Source organism: Pezoporus wallicus, unplaced genomic scaffold, assembly GCF_028554395.1.
Source record: "Pezoporus wallicus isolate ANWC-B61680 ecotype Strahan unplaced genomic scaffold, APGP_CSIRO_Pwel_v1 contig_13480, whole genome shotgun sequence".
Lineage (NCBI taxonomy): Eukaryota > Metazoa > Chordata > Aves > Psittaciformes > Psittacidae > Pezoporus > Pezoporus wallicus.
Genome location: NW_026641917.1, coordinates 1,059,361 through 1,077,399, shown reverse-complemented (window position 1 = coordinate 1,077,399; position 18,039 = coordinate 1,059,361). Strand labels below are relative to the sequence as shown.

Below are 18,039 nucleotides of genomic sequence, written 5' to 3'. Positions count from 1 at the left end.
GGTTCAGGAGGGCTGAGCATGAGCATGACAGAGGCAGAGAGAGTAATGTGGGATGGTACTGTACTGTTTTCTTACTCTGTGGTTGTCTTTGGAGTTTGTTTGAACACTTGCCCAAAGAGCACCCATAAATACTTGTGGGAAGTTCTCCTTTTGGCCAACAGTGTTGCTATTTTACTGGCTAATGAAAATCTGCTGCATCTCTTGTCAGTGAGATCAAGGGATACTCGGCTAAAGTAGTCCTTCAACTTTCCTGTTTAGACAGGGAGATTTAAGAGTATCCTGAATTAGATGGGGTTGTGGGGTTTAACTTTTTTAAACTACTCTAAGCTTATATGGGGAAATTGTCTTAAGAAAAATAGTTATTGTAGAAAAATTTAGGCCAGTCAAAATGTATTCTGGGATTTTATTACAGCTTTGCATGATAAATTATTATTATTAAGGAACTTTATTTGGTAGCTTGAACCGTAGCGTGCCTGTTTATTTTCTTGTTATTTCTTCTGTTTTACTTCAGTAAGCTCAAAGAGGTGATTGAATATTTCTTGATTTATTGAAGGATAGAAATACTTAAGATGATAAGACATTAGAAATAGCTCATGATTAAGATTACTCATTATTTACGTTATGGTCTTCATTTTCTTTTGCCAGTGCATTCCAAAGCTTTCACTTTTTTAGGCTTTTCAGGCTTAGTCACATGAGCTTCCATGACTTTCGTAGTTTTTCTTAGCAAGGTGATTGTTTTGTTAAAAGTAAGATTAAACAAGAACAAAATGACTGCAATTTGTCATTGTAATGGAGAGATTTCTTGGCCGTGTCTAATTCCAAAATGACGGGAGAGAAAAGTTTAATACCTTCATGGAATTAGTTTTAAAACCTTGAAGAGGTTGAATGAAAACACAAACACTTTCTTTGACAGATGTAAATTGTAAGTAATTGTTTGTAGAGTGCTTCAATACTGTAATGGTTGTGTAGGCCTTCTAAGTGGTTAGACAAACATAGGTGGGCAAACAAAAGAATGAGAAAATAAACCAAAACTGGGTGATGCTAAGAAAATACAGTGAATAGATAGAATTCCAGGCTGAGGTGGAGAGTAAGCTGGTGAAGCGTCTGGAGAACAGGGCTTATGGAGGAGTGGCTGAGGGAACTGGGGCTGTTTAGCCTGGAGAAAAGGAAGCTCAGGGGAGATCTTCCCACTTCCTCCAACTACCTGAAAGGATGCTGTAGCAAGGGGGATGTCAGTCTCTTCCCACAAGTAGCAGGTGATAGGACAAGTGGAAAGGGCCTCAAGTTGTGCCAGTGGAGGTTTATATTGATATTAAGAAAGATTTCTTCAGCAAAAGGGTTGTCAGGCATTGGAACTGGCTGCCCAGGAAGGTGGAGCCTGTGGTTAAGTCACCACCCCACTTAAATACTACATCTTTAAGTAATTCAAAGATGTGTAGATGTGGCACTTGAGGGCAGCTGTGGCCCTGTTACCTTAATGGTTGGACTTGGTGATCTTAAAGGTATTTTCCAACCTAAACAATTCTCTGAGTTTTTGTGGCTCCCTGATGGATGTGTGGAGATGCTGGGTTACAAGGTCGCTCTCCAACTTTGTTCCACCCACTCACTAAAGGTGTGGAAAACTCCAGGGTGTGGCAGGATCTCTGTGTCAACTAGGAGTGCTGTGCACCGAAACTACTTAGTACTGGGTTGCCTGAGGGGGCCTCTGGGAGACTATCAATGGTAGGAGTGATCCTATTGATGCTTTCTATAAAGGCCAAATGCAGTTCACACAGCTAAATGTTGCTACTGGGACAAAAGTAGTGGATCAGGAACATTCACTGCTCTTTGTAATATTCAGGAGCAAATGTAAATGCCAATGATTAATATGCCTGCAGCATTTCTTTGGTTTGGAACTTGAGATCACTCAGACTGCGCTTTGTCCATGTGCTATAGCTCCCTTTGATAACAGCCAAAAGATGTGTAATTTTAACTTTCACCATTATGTCTTGTTTTCTTTCCCACAGCTGTAGGAAAAGTGCTTTCTTTATCAAGGGTACTGAAAAAGAAGACAAATTTTTGTGGGTTTTTTATCCTCTCATTTTCATCATAACCATTTCCTTTAGTAGCTAATAATATTTAGTATTTATTTCAGTGACTTACATAAATCTCAAATGCATAAACCAGCAGCATCCTTTTTTTTCTACTGGCTTTTCTTGTGGGAACTTGTTGAAATGAGCCATCTCATTGAAAAGCTCCATTCCTGGAATGAGGACTGTCATGTTGTTCTTCAGGTGGTGCAGTAAGAATAATTTGGAGGCCTGTCTGCTTTGATTAGTGAATCAGGGAGGATATCTGTTCCCCCAAAAGTTTTATGGTATTTTGGAGAGCAAGCTTTTGAGAACTTACCTTGTGCTTCAGGTATCCATCAAGTCTTGCAGCAAAGTCTTTTGAAATTACTGATGTGGATGCTGTTGTTGCTGTACAGTTTCTTGCCAGATTCATGTTGAACTTCGACTTGGGGATACAACAGAGCATAGGAGGATCCTGGTAGGAGGAGGACAGTAAGCGCTCTGGCTGGAACGATAGGTCTTAATTTTTTGGCACCTGTTTTGCAAGTAGGACAGCAAAAGGCAGCGTGGTTCATGGTCCTTTTCTTTGTCAGAGTTGTCAAGTCGCATCTCCCGTCTCTTCTTCCCTTCCCAGTCTCTTAACTCAAACCAGACACTTTCTGTGTGGGATAATGAAGAAAGGATATAGCTGTCTGTGCTGTCTACTGTTTGCAGTTCTTTCCACTGTACCCACTTGCTCTTTGAGTCAGTAAATCCTTTTGATTTTGTCAGGTGGCCTCTTACATGGAAACTTTCTTCAGTGTCTAGTCTCTGTGGCTTATCTCTGGAAGCAGAACCCAGAAAGAGGTTTTACAAGCTTGGTGTCTTACCCTTGTTTTGTTAAAATACTTGTGTATTTTTAAAACCATGGCGCCAAAGGAGAGAGGCTTATATTAAACAGTGCTGATATTATCTGGAAGATTTTAATTCATGTTGCTTTGCAGATCATTCTTGGGCTAAGGTCTGGAATTAACAAGGTGAAAGAAGAGATAAAGAATTACATTAAACTGGGTACAGGGTCTGTGTCTTACATATCAAACATTCTCTCCAGTTATAAAAGGACCTGCTCACACTGGCACCAGGGAGGAAAAGACCCCTCTGACAAACACGCTTTCTATTTGGCGTATATGTTTTGGCCTTTTTTTGTGTGTAGGTTCCCAGTCAGAGCCTGTGAGATGCAAAAAAACAAAATCCTTGGAGGGTTTTGCATCTGGTTAAAGGAAGAAAAAAGCCTCTGTCTGAACCTTAAATTGCAACAACTGGCTGCCCCAAGTTCGCCCTGCACTACAATGTGAAGTCTATTGTACAGCAGAGTAATAGAAACACATCTGGATTTTTTCCCATTGGGAGTGATATGGATCTCATTAATAGCAGCTTTGTAATCTGTCTGTAACTGTTTTTCAGTAAGTGGTAATAGATTCTGATGGTAACGATTATTATTTTAATTTTTTTTGTATACATTGTACAAATGCACATCACATGTCAGTACCTGGGAGCACCTAAAGCTGCATTATCATTATCCTCTTTCACTTGGTGTAAGTAAAAAAAGCTTATTCTCTGGTCAGATGAATTACACTGCTTTGACTACTAGACAAGCTTGAAAACCACACAACTGTTTCTTGAACAACTTCCTACAAGAAGGAGCATGCCAAGGTAAATTGTTTAGGCATTAGGAATTTGTGCAATGGAGAACATTTCCACCCTCACCGTTTTGGCTTTTTAATAAGGATGTCCATCTTCTGAATGGTGCAAATTATGGTGTGGATTCCAGCCAAAAAGCCTTGTCCAGTTTCAAAATGTTCAGAGAGAGCTGTGCTTGCCCAGCATTGCCCATGCTTCCAGTCCCTTTTGCTGCAGATTTTATGCTTGTTTCTAGTTCGTCTCTTCCTGTTTTCTCAACAGAACTGTCACTCGATTTGGTATTGTCATTGCTCTGCCAGTTTTTGTGGTAAACTCAGATTGTCATGACTTAGAAAAAAAAAACTTTTGAAAATATCTGACAGAAAATTCTAAGAAACATCACAGTGGACTATCTGTATGATTGTCTTTAAGCATCAGTTTATTTAGTGCTCAATGAAGCTGAACAATTTATTTCTTGTCTTTATTTCTTTGCATTTAATTACTGCCTGTCTTATGCGCTGGAGGCAACTGTTGATGCAATGGCTTCTACAGACTTTTTTTCCCTTACTTTTACTGTTTTGCTTTCATTTCCTGTTTGTGTCTGAAAGCAGACTTGTCTTTTGCCTGCATTTTCATTGGGGAGGCTTTCTCTGAAACACCTTAAAGTCACTGTAGGGACTTGCATTGATGAGAACTGCAACCTACAAATATTCAGTAATAATGAGTCAGGACAGCAAATGCATGCAGTTTAAAAATAAGGGTTTCTTTTTATTCTTCCTCAGGTTTCTGAGCCTTTATTAGTTATTGAGGTCTCATTTCAACTGTAAGGCTAGGAAAATATTTTAACGTGAAAACTGAGGTTCTCCCAGGAGTGTGATAAGAGGAACTGCATCCCATACAACTTTCCAGAATATTGCACTACACGTAAGAAAATCAGAAGAGCTGACAAGACCTCTGTTGATGCTAAGGTGTGTACTTCACAGCAGATTAATAATTTCCATGTAATCTTAACAGGAAGTTTTTGTCTAGGTTCTGGAATGGCATTGATCATTCTGGAAGTGTCTGAACCTTAAAAAAAATAAAGACTTTTCTTTCAGAACAACCTTTTTTCTTTCAGTAAAGATGCTTGAAACATTGACCTTTCTTCTGCCAGCGTCCTCACTCTAGTAAGACTTAAGCAGGAAAATTTCCCCAAGCAGATTTTTGACCTGGAGCAGTATGCCAGAGGTGAAGGAACATCAGGCATTCAGGAACTGAACGAATTACAAGGTCTAGTCCCCTGCTTATGCAGACACCAAATCATCCAGCCTCTTCCATAAGCTGACCAGGCTTCACCTCAAGTCATTTGTTTTGCACTTTCCTGTCTTCCTTGGCTTCCATCACAAGGCTGTTTTGGAGCTTACCCATTTTAAATGGGTTAATGACCTTATTTTTGTCTTCAGCTGGCTGTACCATGATCAGGTCATACTCATTTGTCTTTTGTGCCTATTTGTTTCCATATGCTGGATGTTGACAGAGCAGTCACATCTGTTCTGTGCTTGTGCTTGTCCATGCCAAACAATATCTGCATTTCTGGTTTAGCTGATGGTACCATCATTGTGCCCATTGTGCCTTACAGATGTACCAATTTCTTTTCAGCTTTCGTGACATCCGTACACAGAAATTATATGTGTTTTTTGTTCTAGATGGAGGAATTAAGTATTCCAGGCTCCTTCTGCAGTGGCATTAGTGCTTGTTATGAAAGCCACTAAAAATTTCACTCTTCCCTTCAATACTTTGAAATCTGAAAATTTGACTGATATAGTAGGATACCCTCAAGATAGATACAGACATTAAGTAATGTCTTAGGAGGAAACGGGGTCAGAGGGTTTTGAAACAGTGAAGCGCAATTTGTTGTGCTCTATCATAAGATTGCCGGCATCTCAGGACAGTGAAACATGCCAGTGGTGGCAGGGATGAGCAGTGGGTGGGAGGGTTGCTGACAATGGCGTGGTTGTGGATTAGCTTTTCTCTGCAAGTAGAATAAAGAGATAGTTTTATGGAAGCAAAGGGCAATCACTGCTTTTTAACAGACTGGTTAAAGAAGAGCTATATTTAGAGATAAAGAAAGAAAGAGAACAGGTCAGTGATGGAAACTGCCCCATCATCTGCAGTCGTCTGGAATGTATGTTAGATCTTCACCAGAAAAATCAGATACCCTGCCTTTTGGGAGTGCAACATTGCACAGCAGCAATTAGCCTAGATGACTGCTCTCCTTTTTCATTAGAAACAGCAGTCTCCTTCCTGACCCAGCAGAATGTGAGCAGGAGCAAAATTCTGCTAAACTTTGGCCAACTGTCAGAATTGCTGGCTGGCATCTTCTGTGTGAGCTAACACTTTCTGCAGGGAGAAGGATTGGACCTTTTCTCCTTTTCTCCTGATCTCATTTTTTATTTGCACGGGAGGCTTTGAAAACTCAGGCAGTAATTACGATCTGCTTTTTGCTCACCTTCATCATGTTTCCAAATACCATGTAATCACGTCTGTTTGGCTCAGTGCTCCCTCAGAGGCTTGAACACCCCACCTGGCTTTTGGTAGGAAAAACTAGCTGTAATTCAATCTTACATCTTTGACAATAACCCATGAAAAACAAACTATGACATTGAAATGATGTTAGGAGACTTGCTTTTAAACTAACATCATTCTACATTGTCTAGAAGTCAGCTTTTCACCCTTGCATAATTGTGTTTTGGTATTAGAGGGTTCGGTGAACAACGGCAAATTTTGCACGTTGTCTTATATGCTGCACCGTGAGGCAGGTCAGGACAGAGTTTCTGCCTTGTCTGAATTTTATAGCTTTTTTTTTTTCTTTCCCAAAAGGAAGCCAACCTTTAAACCAAGCTTCTTGTTATTTTTGTGTGTGCATCTGTGGATTTTGTCTGAAATGTTTGGAGAATCAGTAGGAAAGTCTGAGGATTTCATTAAAGAAGGCGAACTGATTTTGTGTTTCTAATATTTACAGTTTATCTCAAAACTTTCCAGTTCCCATAAAGATTATTTGCATTGTATAGGTAAGCTGTTCAGGGTACCCTGTTGGACTTCATGCCTGTCAGAACATAGTCAGCTACCAGGAAGGACTGAGCTGATATTAAATTAGTCTTTGATTTTGTGTGTTGGTGGTGCGTAAGCCCAAGATGTTAATGACTGCAGAAAGGTTAAACTTTACGTGTCTTCCTGTTTATCACAAAGATGCAGGGTACAAACAGAAAGCAGTTTTGGCAGGCAACAAGCTTGCAAAATCCATGTGCTGCTTGTCTACAGTTGTGTTTGTAGTGCAATTTGATTACCGTATACGAAGGTAAATACATAAAAAGCACAAGGAATCTGAAGCTCTTGATTCCCAACTGCAGCAGACTGTAGCTTTGGTATATGGTCACCTCCTAGCAATGTCAGTGCAGTGTAAAAATGATTTTAAAAGAAGACCTTTGCAGAGCTTCAAAACTTCATCTGTTTCATTTTCCCTCTGAAAAGCAGACACAGCTGCGGATAACCTGTGCTAAATAGATGTAAACCTGTTCTTAAAAATAAGACAATAAAATCAGAAACCATTGTAGGTGATGCAAGTTCTGTAACCCATGTCCAGGCAATAGATTTCAATGTGCAGTAATGCTAAGCATAAGAAACCTCTTACTAATGCTTAATTTAAGTTTCCTTTGCTGCATTTTAGGCCGAGGGCTACTACTTCTATTTGCCAGGGATATGGAGATATTACCTTTCTCTTTTGCAGCAGCCTTGTAATATTTAACGGCTTATTCTGTCTTCTTTCAGTTTTCTCTTCTTTAGACTAAAACAATTAATTTCTTTCTAGCTGTCCTCAGACATCACATTTTCTAGACTTTAGATCTTTTTCACAGCTTTCCTACATCGTTTTTCCAGTTTGTTCACAGTTTTTTTGCATGGGGCCCAGAACCAGACATGGTCCTTAAACTGATGTTATCAGATCTTGAATAAAGTGAAATACTTAACGGGTTTTACAGCTGTGATAGTTACATTTTTCAGTTATGATAGGATGTTTATCTTTTCTGCAAAAGCATGACAATGTTCTGTGTATGAACCACAGTGCGGGGTATGGAGGCCCTTTAAGATATGTTGGAGCAGCTGGTCTGGCTCTAAATAGAGCAGTGAGCAGGCAATGGGGAAATTTCTGCAACACTGAGTTTAAACAACCTACTAGGTGATGGAGAGCAGAGAGGGCAAGAAGGCTGATGGTGCTCCAGAGTGCCTTGAAAATACAGAGCACTCATGCCCAGGAGAGGAGACTGGGGTAACTGCTACATGGCTTGTGGGTGGGTAGAGTGTTTTATGGTCAATGAATATTACCTGCCCCTTCCTTTTCTTTGCTTATGGAATAAAGTAATTTTTTTTCAGTGGCTGTGGCATTTACTCTCTTCTCCTATCAGAATAACTGTGGTTTACATCTCATGGTCCTTCTTGCAGAGCTGCAAAGGAACAAGTGGTTACACCAGCTCAATAACAGACAAAAGCCAATGGTAGAGTTATTGGGAAAGGGCAGGGAACAAAGCAAAGCGGTGTTGTACTGCTGCCTAATTCAGTGGCATCTATACAGAGAATGGTTAAGTTGTTGAGGACTTTTCAGCCTGAAAGGAATAACTGTAGGTTCACTCAGGATCTATAGGCAGGAATAGCATGGAAGAAGATGGATAGGGATCAGTGTCTCAGTGTCTCTTCCAAAAGAAGAACAAGGGGTATGAAATGGCAGTGGTAGGGTGCACTGACCAACCATTCCTCAGTGCTAAGTTGCCTTTACCATATTCACAAGAATCACAGAATTGTTCAGGTTGGAAGGGACCTTTGGAGATCATCTAGTCCAGCCTTTGATTTTATTTTAGCCCATATATGCAGTTTGCTAAGATCAACTTAATTTTTGGCCTGATCTCTATGTTAAGGTAGATTTTCTTCTTGCAGCCATCTGTGGTTTGGCTCCTTTGTTTGCTGATTTAGGAAAAGAAATATTTTTGTTATAGGATGGGGTTAATCCTTATTAATGTGGTTTCTTCAATTTTTCAGCTGCTTGAGGAATCTTTGAGCTGCTTGGATTTTTGACAGAGGATTAATGTCAATGAGAAATGTGAAATCAGGGCATCACAAACCTCCTCACTCCTTATGCTATCATACCATGCTGCTCCCCAGAGAAAGGGAGGCAAGGGAGAGAACATACGTCTAAGTCTTAACTAGGGAAAAAAGAAAAGGTTGTTTTGGGTTTTCTCTCCATGTTTTTATAAATGCTGCTCTCAGAGCTAATTATTCAGTGCTAGAGTGCTTTGGCCATTTTATTGACAAAATCGGTAGATTTTGTGCCTTGTGTCTAACCATGGATGCTTTTGAGCATAAGCAAACACAAGAAAGGAGTCACACCAGAACAAATAAGTCATTCTTGAGGGGGGAGGGTTGGTGGGTTTTTTTAATGCCCTTTTAGAACTGTGATGTGCAGGTTATGTACAATATTGGGCTCCAGCACCATCTGGGTTTTTTCCTTCAGCTTCCAGTTTTCCATTGCTGCTGATTCTCCCTAAGAATGAAATAAATGGGCAGGGTGGCTTAAAAGGGGAGGGAAGGGGAAATGGGGAGGAAATACCTGAGAAATAAGCCCACAGTGGAGCTTAGTGGCTGCCAATCTGCCTTTACTTAATGTCATAATTTGTAGAAACATGATGCTGCATCTCCTCTACTCTTTCAGGGACTTGGCCTTATCTTCCTCCTCCTTATTAAAGCTAAAGACTATCAATCAGTTTATTTTGCTTTCTTTCTGGTCAGGTATATTCTCTTCTACACATTTATGTATTAATTGCTTTGAAAGCAGCAGGTAGGAGTAAGGAGCATATTCCAGTCAAGATTTAAATGTCTGAAATTGTTCAATAATGAATAGTGGAGGCACTAATCTAGAATTTGCAAGATGCTGTGGGAAGTTAGTGCTGCTGATGTTGAATGCCTCAGCACATGTCAAAGAGGGGTAGCTGTGAATGGATCTTTGTATCAAGAGCAGAATGGAAATGGTTAGAAAACTTGGCTGAGAAGCTTCTGTTCAACCTTCCAGGTAGAAATGGTTTGGGGTCACAAATCTTCTTACTTACTGTGGAGAAAATAACTGGAAACATAATTTTTTGTTGTGTATGCTGGAATCCCGTAGGCACAAATATCTGTCTACTTCCTTGTCCACATAGATTCCTGTTAAAGAATAGTTTTCTGGCAGTGCTCTTCCTTTCGCAGTGCGCAGTGACAAATTGTGTTAGAGATTTTACTAATGTCTTTATATAAAGAACACACACTTGAGAGCTGGGAGACATCTAGACTGTAATTTGTAATGAATATATCCAGCGTTTAGTCTGTTTAGATGTATTTTGTTGTTTTATCAGAGTTGCCATTCAAACTAGAGATCTAAATGCTTGGCATTTCTCTCCCAAATCATGCAGCATGTGCCACAGCCACCCAAATATCTCATCTTTTCAAGGCTGTCATGTGCTATGAGGTTGCATTATGTCTGTTCTGGAATTTGGGGTGTTGTAGACAGGAAAAGCCTAAAATTTAAGTCTGAAGAATCAAAACTCTCCTTTGATGTGCTGTTTGGACATAGAGCACAAGCCTATTTCAGGTCTGCAGCTGTGGTTGTAGGTGGAGCTAACCTGCCCTTAGGAAGCCATGACAGATGACTTGGATAAAGTGCAGCATCATGTATGCAAGCTGCTCAGTGGATACAACATTTAACATCATTCAGAAACATTTACTTTTTCTGTTTGACAAACTCCCACATATTCCTTGGAATGTATTTTAGGTGCTCTGCAGAAAGCATTCCCATGGCCTGTTTGAGGCATATCCTGGTATGTCCTGAAGGACCCTAGAATATGCCAGATGGGCTTCATAGCCAAGGCAGAGCAGCCATGCTCCTGGAGAGGTCTGGCAGACAGTATTTCCCTGTCACTGCTGGACATCGGTTCTGCCCGCTCTGATTTATTGAGGTGGCAAAGTGCTTTTCATAGATCATGCATGAGCTTACGGCATTCATGATTTCTTAACATTTCCCAAATGGAATTACCTTCAAGATTTATGGGAGCTAAATATCCTCTAATTTGCTCCTTTTTTCCCCATATGGATATAATATTTCCCCCAAAACTGTTCCTCCCCCCTCTTAAATGAAGCAGAAGTATGAATCAAAAATCAGTTTCCTTACCTGTGTGTACATTAGCGTTAAATATAACAATAGGTGGTCCAAGGCTATATTGTGTTCTTTGCTAAAAAAAAAAATCCTTACGTTTACTTGTAGTAAATACAGTAAAAAGGCCAATGGTCACTTCACCCCTCTTTTTGGACATCACTTTGGTCCCCTGGTCATCAGATGCAGAAGGGACACCACAGAGCATGAGATCAGTCCTGCTAGTGCTTCACGTGATCTGGGGGACTCCAGGGAGTCCCAGGAGGATCTGACTTTCCTTCTAGTTTAACCAGGCACGTTGTGAGGGGGAATCTGCGTTAGGGACAGACACTCCATACTCCATAGGACAATAAACTAGCTTATTCTGCTGTCTGACTTGCAAACAGGAGAGTTAATTGCATCTATAAATAATACCAACTTCTGAGTTGAGTTAGGCCTCACCTTACAGCATGTACCACCTTTCTCATGCTCTTTGAAAAGGTGAACTGTCTATATTTTTTTATTTACATTGCACTACTTTGTAGCAGTATTGTAGGGAATCTTCTTGATTCTTGAGAGGAGAATGAAACTTGTTCATATATGTATTTTCTGATCCAAGTTCTTCCTGAAGACCACATGTCACAGCAGCAACCAGAGCAGCTTTGTGACCTAACAAACCAGCCCAAAGGTGCTGGTCACTGCCAGGCCTTACAATCATTCTTCACTGCAGCTGCTGCTTAGGGAGAAAGGGGAACGTTCTGTGGGGCCTGGCTTCTGGCCTGTGCTATTATTTCAAGTGGTAGCTGTAAAGGAAGAGCTGTGAACATCTGTGCTGTAGCCATTCAGGTTATAAAAGCTCTTGCATTGTAGGAGAATCCTTCAAAGATTCCTCATATTGATTCTGGAAGAAGGTGGAGATAAGTCATAGAATCATAGAATAGTTAGGGTTGGAAAGGACCCTGAGATCATCAAGTTCCTACCCCCCTGCCATGGGCAGGAACACCTCACACTAAACCATATCACCCAAGGCTCTGTCCAGCCTGGCCTTGAACACCGCCAGGGATGGAGCATTCACAACCTCCCTGGTCAACCTATTCCAGTGCTTCATCACCCTTACAGTAAAGAACTTCCTCCTTATATCTAATCTAAACTTCCCGTGTTTAAGTTTTAACCCCTTGTCCTATCACTACAGTCCCTAATGAAGGGTCCCTCCTCAGCATCCCTATAGGACCCCTTCAGATACTGGAAGGCTGCTATGACGTCTCTGCGCAGCCTTCTCTTCTCCAGGCTGAACAGCCCCAACTTCCTCAGCCTGTCTTCATACAGGAGGTGCTCCAGTCCCCTGATCATCCTTGTGGCCCTCCTTGGAGACCCCTGAGTATAACAAAATGCTTATACTTAAGTGCAGCAAGGTGCTTGAAAAAATGCTGAACAAATTTGTCAGGTTATTGAAGTTTTTAGGATATTTTCAGACTATTATTGTATCCTGGGGTTGGTTGGTTTGTTGTTTGGTTTGGTTTTAAATAGACCTTCAGGTATTGGTGGTTTTACTTAAGATCGTCAGGAGCTCAAATATATTTAACGCATCTTTCCCACTTTTTCCCAGGCAAATCTACATAGATCCTTTAGTATCCTCAGCTCTGGAAAACATTTCTTTCCTTCTGGATCAGCTATGTAATCTGTTCATCCTGCCCTTACAGTTATAGATTATCTTATTAAAGATTGCATGAGTGGATGTGAAGTGCTATGCATGGCTGGCTTTGAGTCTTCTTATTCTGTTAAATACCGTTGGTCTTTCTTTCCCCTCCCAAGCTCTGATTTACTGGGCATCTGTGATAGAACTATACTTCAAGCAGTTTGTAATTTGGAATTTATTCCATCCTTTCGTCACTGTGCTGCTGTCTGAAATTGTTGCTCTGTACTTGGCTGTGGCGTAGTGCAGGTGAGTTTATCTTAAATCAGGTAGTTCAAGTCCAAAAGTTATCTGATTGCAGTACCATGGAGTTGCACACTCAGTGCAAAAACAGCCTCGAGGGAGGGTTAAATCAATGCATTACATCTATCCTGTTATAGTACCTAGGTTAGTCAGGCTGTCCTTATTTTAGACACCTGTACCTTGCACTTGCAGTGTGGTTGTAGTGGAGATGTACTCTCTGGCTCTGAACATGCAGTAAGTACATTCCTTTCTTCATTTTCATAGCACAGTGTGATTGATTTTGATCCAGAGCATCCCTCCTACTGTTTTGATATGATTGAATGAACATAGTATTAGCATATTTTCTAGCAATGATCTTCATACTCGAAAATGATTCCATGTGAAAGTTGATATTTTTGCAGTTTCTCTTGCGAATCATTTCCTTCTATCTGGCCACTGTACTAATTGTTTCTAGAAAAGACACATTTTTAGTAGCTGCTGTGTTTGTCTGTTGAGGGTGTAATTAGGATAATGTATTCTCATAATGACATGGTTAAGAAGGACTAGTTCTCTTCCTTTGTAAGTGATTTTGGATAAATCACAACTGTTTGGTTTGGCAAGGACCTCTCTTGAGTCATTTATATGATAATGAATGCAGAAGAAAACACCTACATCTGTACTGAATTTCCCTTCTCTGTAAACTGAGTGCTGCATCATGATCTCCTGAAATGTTTCCTTTCTTGCGTGTGTTACAGTGACTGCTCTGTGTGTGCATGATTGAGGCAGAAGCAGCCATGAGAGCAGATAACCCCAGCCTTGCTCTCCACATGCATTCACACCTGCGCAGAGCAGCACACATGAATGTAATCAACAATATAAAGGCAACTCCACACCCCTTCCTCAGATATTCTTATAGACAGCACATAAATTGGCTCGTTCTCACAAATCTGAAAGTTAAATGGCCTAAAGTCTGGTTGCAATTTACAACTTACTGTATCTAAATTAATAGCCAGACAATAGTGGAGAAGTTCTAAGTTGTTGAGTGGAAGTGATTGCCAGGCTCACAACTTGAGTGATTTGGGTATTCTCATGGCACAAATCCTGACAGATTTCTTGAGTAAAAGTAAAATCCTTCATATTTTTGCCAATGAGAATGTAGAATCAGCACTTAGGAATGGATTCTCTCAACCTCCCTACAGAAATTTATCGTTTATACTTCGGGAGTTAATTTCTCTCTCATTTTGGTTTTCTCAGGTTCTCGAAGCCGGCACCAATGTTCTTGGATGATTCCTTCAGGAAATGGGCTCGTATCAGGGACTTTGTACCCCCCTTTGGAATTAAAGGACAAGGTATGAGAAAACTGTGAAGTTGTTGGAAAAGAAGGTAGTTTTGCAGATACTTGCCCCATCTTGTTCTTCCATTTTGAAAGTACAGGTGGTCCCTTTGGCTTGGGTTTTTTCTCCTATTTGAGAAAAATATTGTACATGTAGCTCTCAGAAACACAGAAGGGTTTTCACAGCTGGAACATAGACCTCAGAGGCTGGTCTTAGGGGTGATGATTACATGGGGAGAATCAGTGCAACAATGGTAATTTAGGCCTACCACCATATTCTGGCAGAAGCATTTTGACTCTGACTGCCGTAGCATCTTTGCTGACTGTAACAGAAAGTCCAAACTGATTTAAAGTACTGTTAAATCAGTAATCCTCTAAAAAAGAGGAAGGACTCCTCTTCCTGAGTGTTAGAGCCTTAGGTTTGACCACTGATACAAACCTTCATTTTTTTTTTTTTATAGCATTTGGTCATGTAATTATTTTATAGTTGTGCTATTTGTTGACTTGTATAACAAATAGGAAAAATCTGTTCAGATGCTTTGATGATGACTTGTAATATGCCCTGTCCTCTGGGGACTGGACATGTCTGAAGTGTGGCAGCAAGGTCTGTGTCTCAAGTATGCCATGGGGAGAGCATGAGTGGTGCTGGTAGTGATGAGGTGGGAGCCAGTAGACCACCCAGCAGAAGATATGTTTTGCAGGTGCTACCAGTGGCCTCTCTGAGTGAGTGTAGTGGTGGAGGAGAAGGCTTATGTTCACTGCAGTGAACTGCTGCAGACTTCCTGAAGTCTGATATATTTATTGAAAAGTGCTCATGGCATTGCATCAACCTCCAAGGTTTTTTTCCCAGTGACACATTCAAGATTACAGATGGCCCCCATGGGAATTTAAATACCTGCTAGAGAAAGAACTGCAGCCACAGTAGGCTTGGGTCTGTATCTCTCCCTGGAAGCAGGTGTTGTCAGAACAATCTCTGATCAAATCAAAGGATCTACTGACAAATTTCTCTTGGCTTGCATCAATTCCCTTCTTTGTTTTGTGTATGTCCTTTCCTTGTCCAGTCAGTCTTTCGCAGCTCAATAGGCAACTAATTGCTGTCCTCTAAATCAGCCAGCAGTTTGCAACAGGGAAATAACAGTGGCAGCACAAGTGGAAGGCTGTGTTGGCCATAGCTGGGCTTGTGCCCTTCTAGGAGACACGCAAGGTGTACAAAGCTAGGGCAAGCTGCCTGACCAACGTGGAGGTGGGAGTTGCAGATTAAAGATGATGTAAGCTAGACCTAATAAAAATCGTTCTGTTAAACTGAATCCAAATGGAGAAATTCACCGAAAAAGGGGATGACGGAATGGCTCTGGCAGCCTTCTCCCTGGGTTTGGTGCCAGCTTGTATCACCACCGCAATGTTATGTAAATCTGATGTTTTGTATTGGATTTCCTCAGTTAAAAAGAGAAATGAGAAATTGCCATTATTTAAATGGCTGTGAGCTGAAGCCATGGGATGGAAACCGTTGAATGGGTTATTTTTTTTAATGCCCTCCTGGGACTGAATTTTGTGCCAAGTTTAAGTCTGGAGCAAGTTCTGTGTGTGGGAGGGTTGAATTATAAATCTCTGTAGCCCAGGATTTCTAATGGCTGTGCTGACAGGCTGTGAGTCCTAGTGATGCGAATGGCGCCCTTTCATGTTACACATCACTTGGAATTCTTGCATCAGTCTTTTCTGGCTGTCCCACGGGATGCATTCGGGCTCAGCTGAGTGATTGGATGATGGGATCAGCACCTCATTAGGGCTTTCAGTCAGGGCAATCTAATGATATCCAAACAACTGATCCAGGCAGGCAGCATGGAGCTCAGTCACGTGCTGGTGCGAGATGAAGACTATCAGAGCTGAGATGTGCATGGGAAAAAGAGTAGTCAGGGTGGCTGAGAAAGTGTAGCGAGATGCCTGTGTTGAAACAGATGGGGCAGAAGTTCTTCTTTGTGCATTATGAAGCCCCGTGACACCATCAGCTGGGATTTCTGACGTGCATCATACTGGGAAAGGCGGTCGGTGTTTATAGATACTGACTGCAGCTGGGTTGGTAATAGGAAGATTACCCTGAGAACTGCAGTGAATATCACCCAGTGTTTTTGAGACACTGTGATCTAGTCCAAGTGCAAAATGGACTTTTTTTTCTTTTTGTGTGTGTGTGAAATAGAGCTAAAAGATGAGCTCACTTTCAGTAATGATGCATGTTCCAAGAAACTTCTAGAAACTTATCTGTGGTAGCTTGAAAATGCTAAAGTTATGAAATCAAGAATTTCTTGAGAGCTCAGAGGCTAATACACCATTTCTGCTTTCCTAGTTCAAGTTTCTCTCTGTTCTTCAGACTTTCAGCTAATTTTTCCTTTGCTTTGTCTCTGAAAAAAAATGAGATAAATCCTTTTTTCATCCATCATTTGCTGTTTACTGGTCCAAGAAAGAAAATTTCAAAATTGCAATCTTTAGGGGAAAGCAGCTTTTGAGGAGCATTGTCTACTGAGCTGCACTAATTTGGAGTAACACGTCTGTATAAATTACATGTAAAAGAGTAGAAGTGGCTCAGAAATTTTCAGGGCAGGTCTACTGCTGTTTAAAGGTGATCATACCGAGGAGAAGGCAGTGCGCTGATCGTTTTGACGCAGTTCATCAGGGATCTTCATGTTCTTCAAAAATAATGTGATTGTAAAGACAGTTATTCCATCTTCAGATGCTTAAAAGTACTCAATATAGCATAGAAAGCTTAACAATGTTTCTTTATAAAAGAATGATTGCTACTTTTGTCCACTGGTCATTTTCTGGTTTGGCCATTAGCCCATGCTGTGGGGTTTGATGACCAGCGTCCTCCACTCTCTCCAAGAGCATTTGCGTGTAAAAGCCCTCAAGGTGAATATGGTTCTGAACATGAAAGTTTTTATAGACTTTGCCCGACACGATGGTGGTTCTGAAACAGACTGTTGCTGTAGGAATAACGCACATCTCATAACAGATTGAAAACTGCTGTTATCATTAGTTAACCACCTTAGTGATTACTTGTCTGCTAAAGAAGCGCAGGAATAAGCATGTGGTGACCCTACTACTTTATGAGCAGGACTCTCTGAGATGAGGCACATACTGGGAAGTCTTTTACAAATTCTTTTTGAACAGTGGTCTCTTAGTAACCTCTACAAGGTATTAGAAATAGATGAAGACTGCACTTACTTTAAAAAATGAGATTGTTAGTGCCTCTTTGAGCTTGCTGTCTCCTCTCCTACTATGTGACTTGACAGAATCTGGAAATGGGTTGTGCCACTGTGAGCACTCGGAAATGATAACTCCATCTCTATTAATAAATAAAATGGCTATCCTCTGGTCCTTAAGGCAATTGAGCTCATTGTTCAAACAGGTTCACTCCCTGCCCGCCCCCTCCAAGAGGGTGGCTATATCCAAGCTTCCTATCAAGAAAGGTCACTGGCCTGAATTAGCTTGTGACCTTATGAATGCGTGAGAATTATTGAGGGGAGGATATTTGGCCCTGCTGAAAACCATCAGGGACTGTGCTAATGTTTTAATAGTGCAGGTTCATGTAGAAGAGTGTGGGCCTATGCCCTGCTGCTGATTTGTTTATTAGTGTGTATGTAGCCAGAGCAGGGGGATGTCATTCAGGAACACAATGAAATTAGTCAACCTTAAGTTGTTGAGAAGACCAAACTGTAACAGAAGGTTGGAACTCCAAAAGCTACAAATGTCAAGATGTCCTGTGGGGGACAGCTCAGGCTGCCAAGTACCCTCCTATGTCCCAGGCTATTGTTTCGGCATTAACTGGGATGTTGGAGTGCCTCTCACATTTCACCATTTGTGAGGGTCTAATTTGCTTGTAGGAATTCTTCTCCCCCAGCAC

General features: G+C 41.0%; 1 protein-coding gene across 8 annotated transcripts in view; it reads left to right on the top strand.

The window, feature by feature from the left end:
• Window positions 1–18,039, top strand: part of ST3GAL3 (ST3 beta-galactoside alpha-2,3-sialyltransferase 3) — a 188,065-nt gene that overhangs the window by 100,497 nt on the left and 69,529 nt on the right. For all 8 annotated transcript variants that reach the window (XM_057425831.1, XM_057425832.1, XM_057425836.1 and 5 more), the window contains one exon: window positions 14,066–14,160. In XM_057425831.1, coding sequence (XP_057281814.1) covers window positions 14,066–14,160 — 95 coding nt within the window. The remainder of the gene's footprint in view (window positions 1–14,065; window positions 14,161–18,039) is intronic.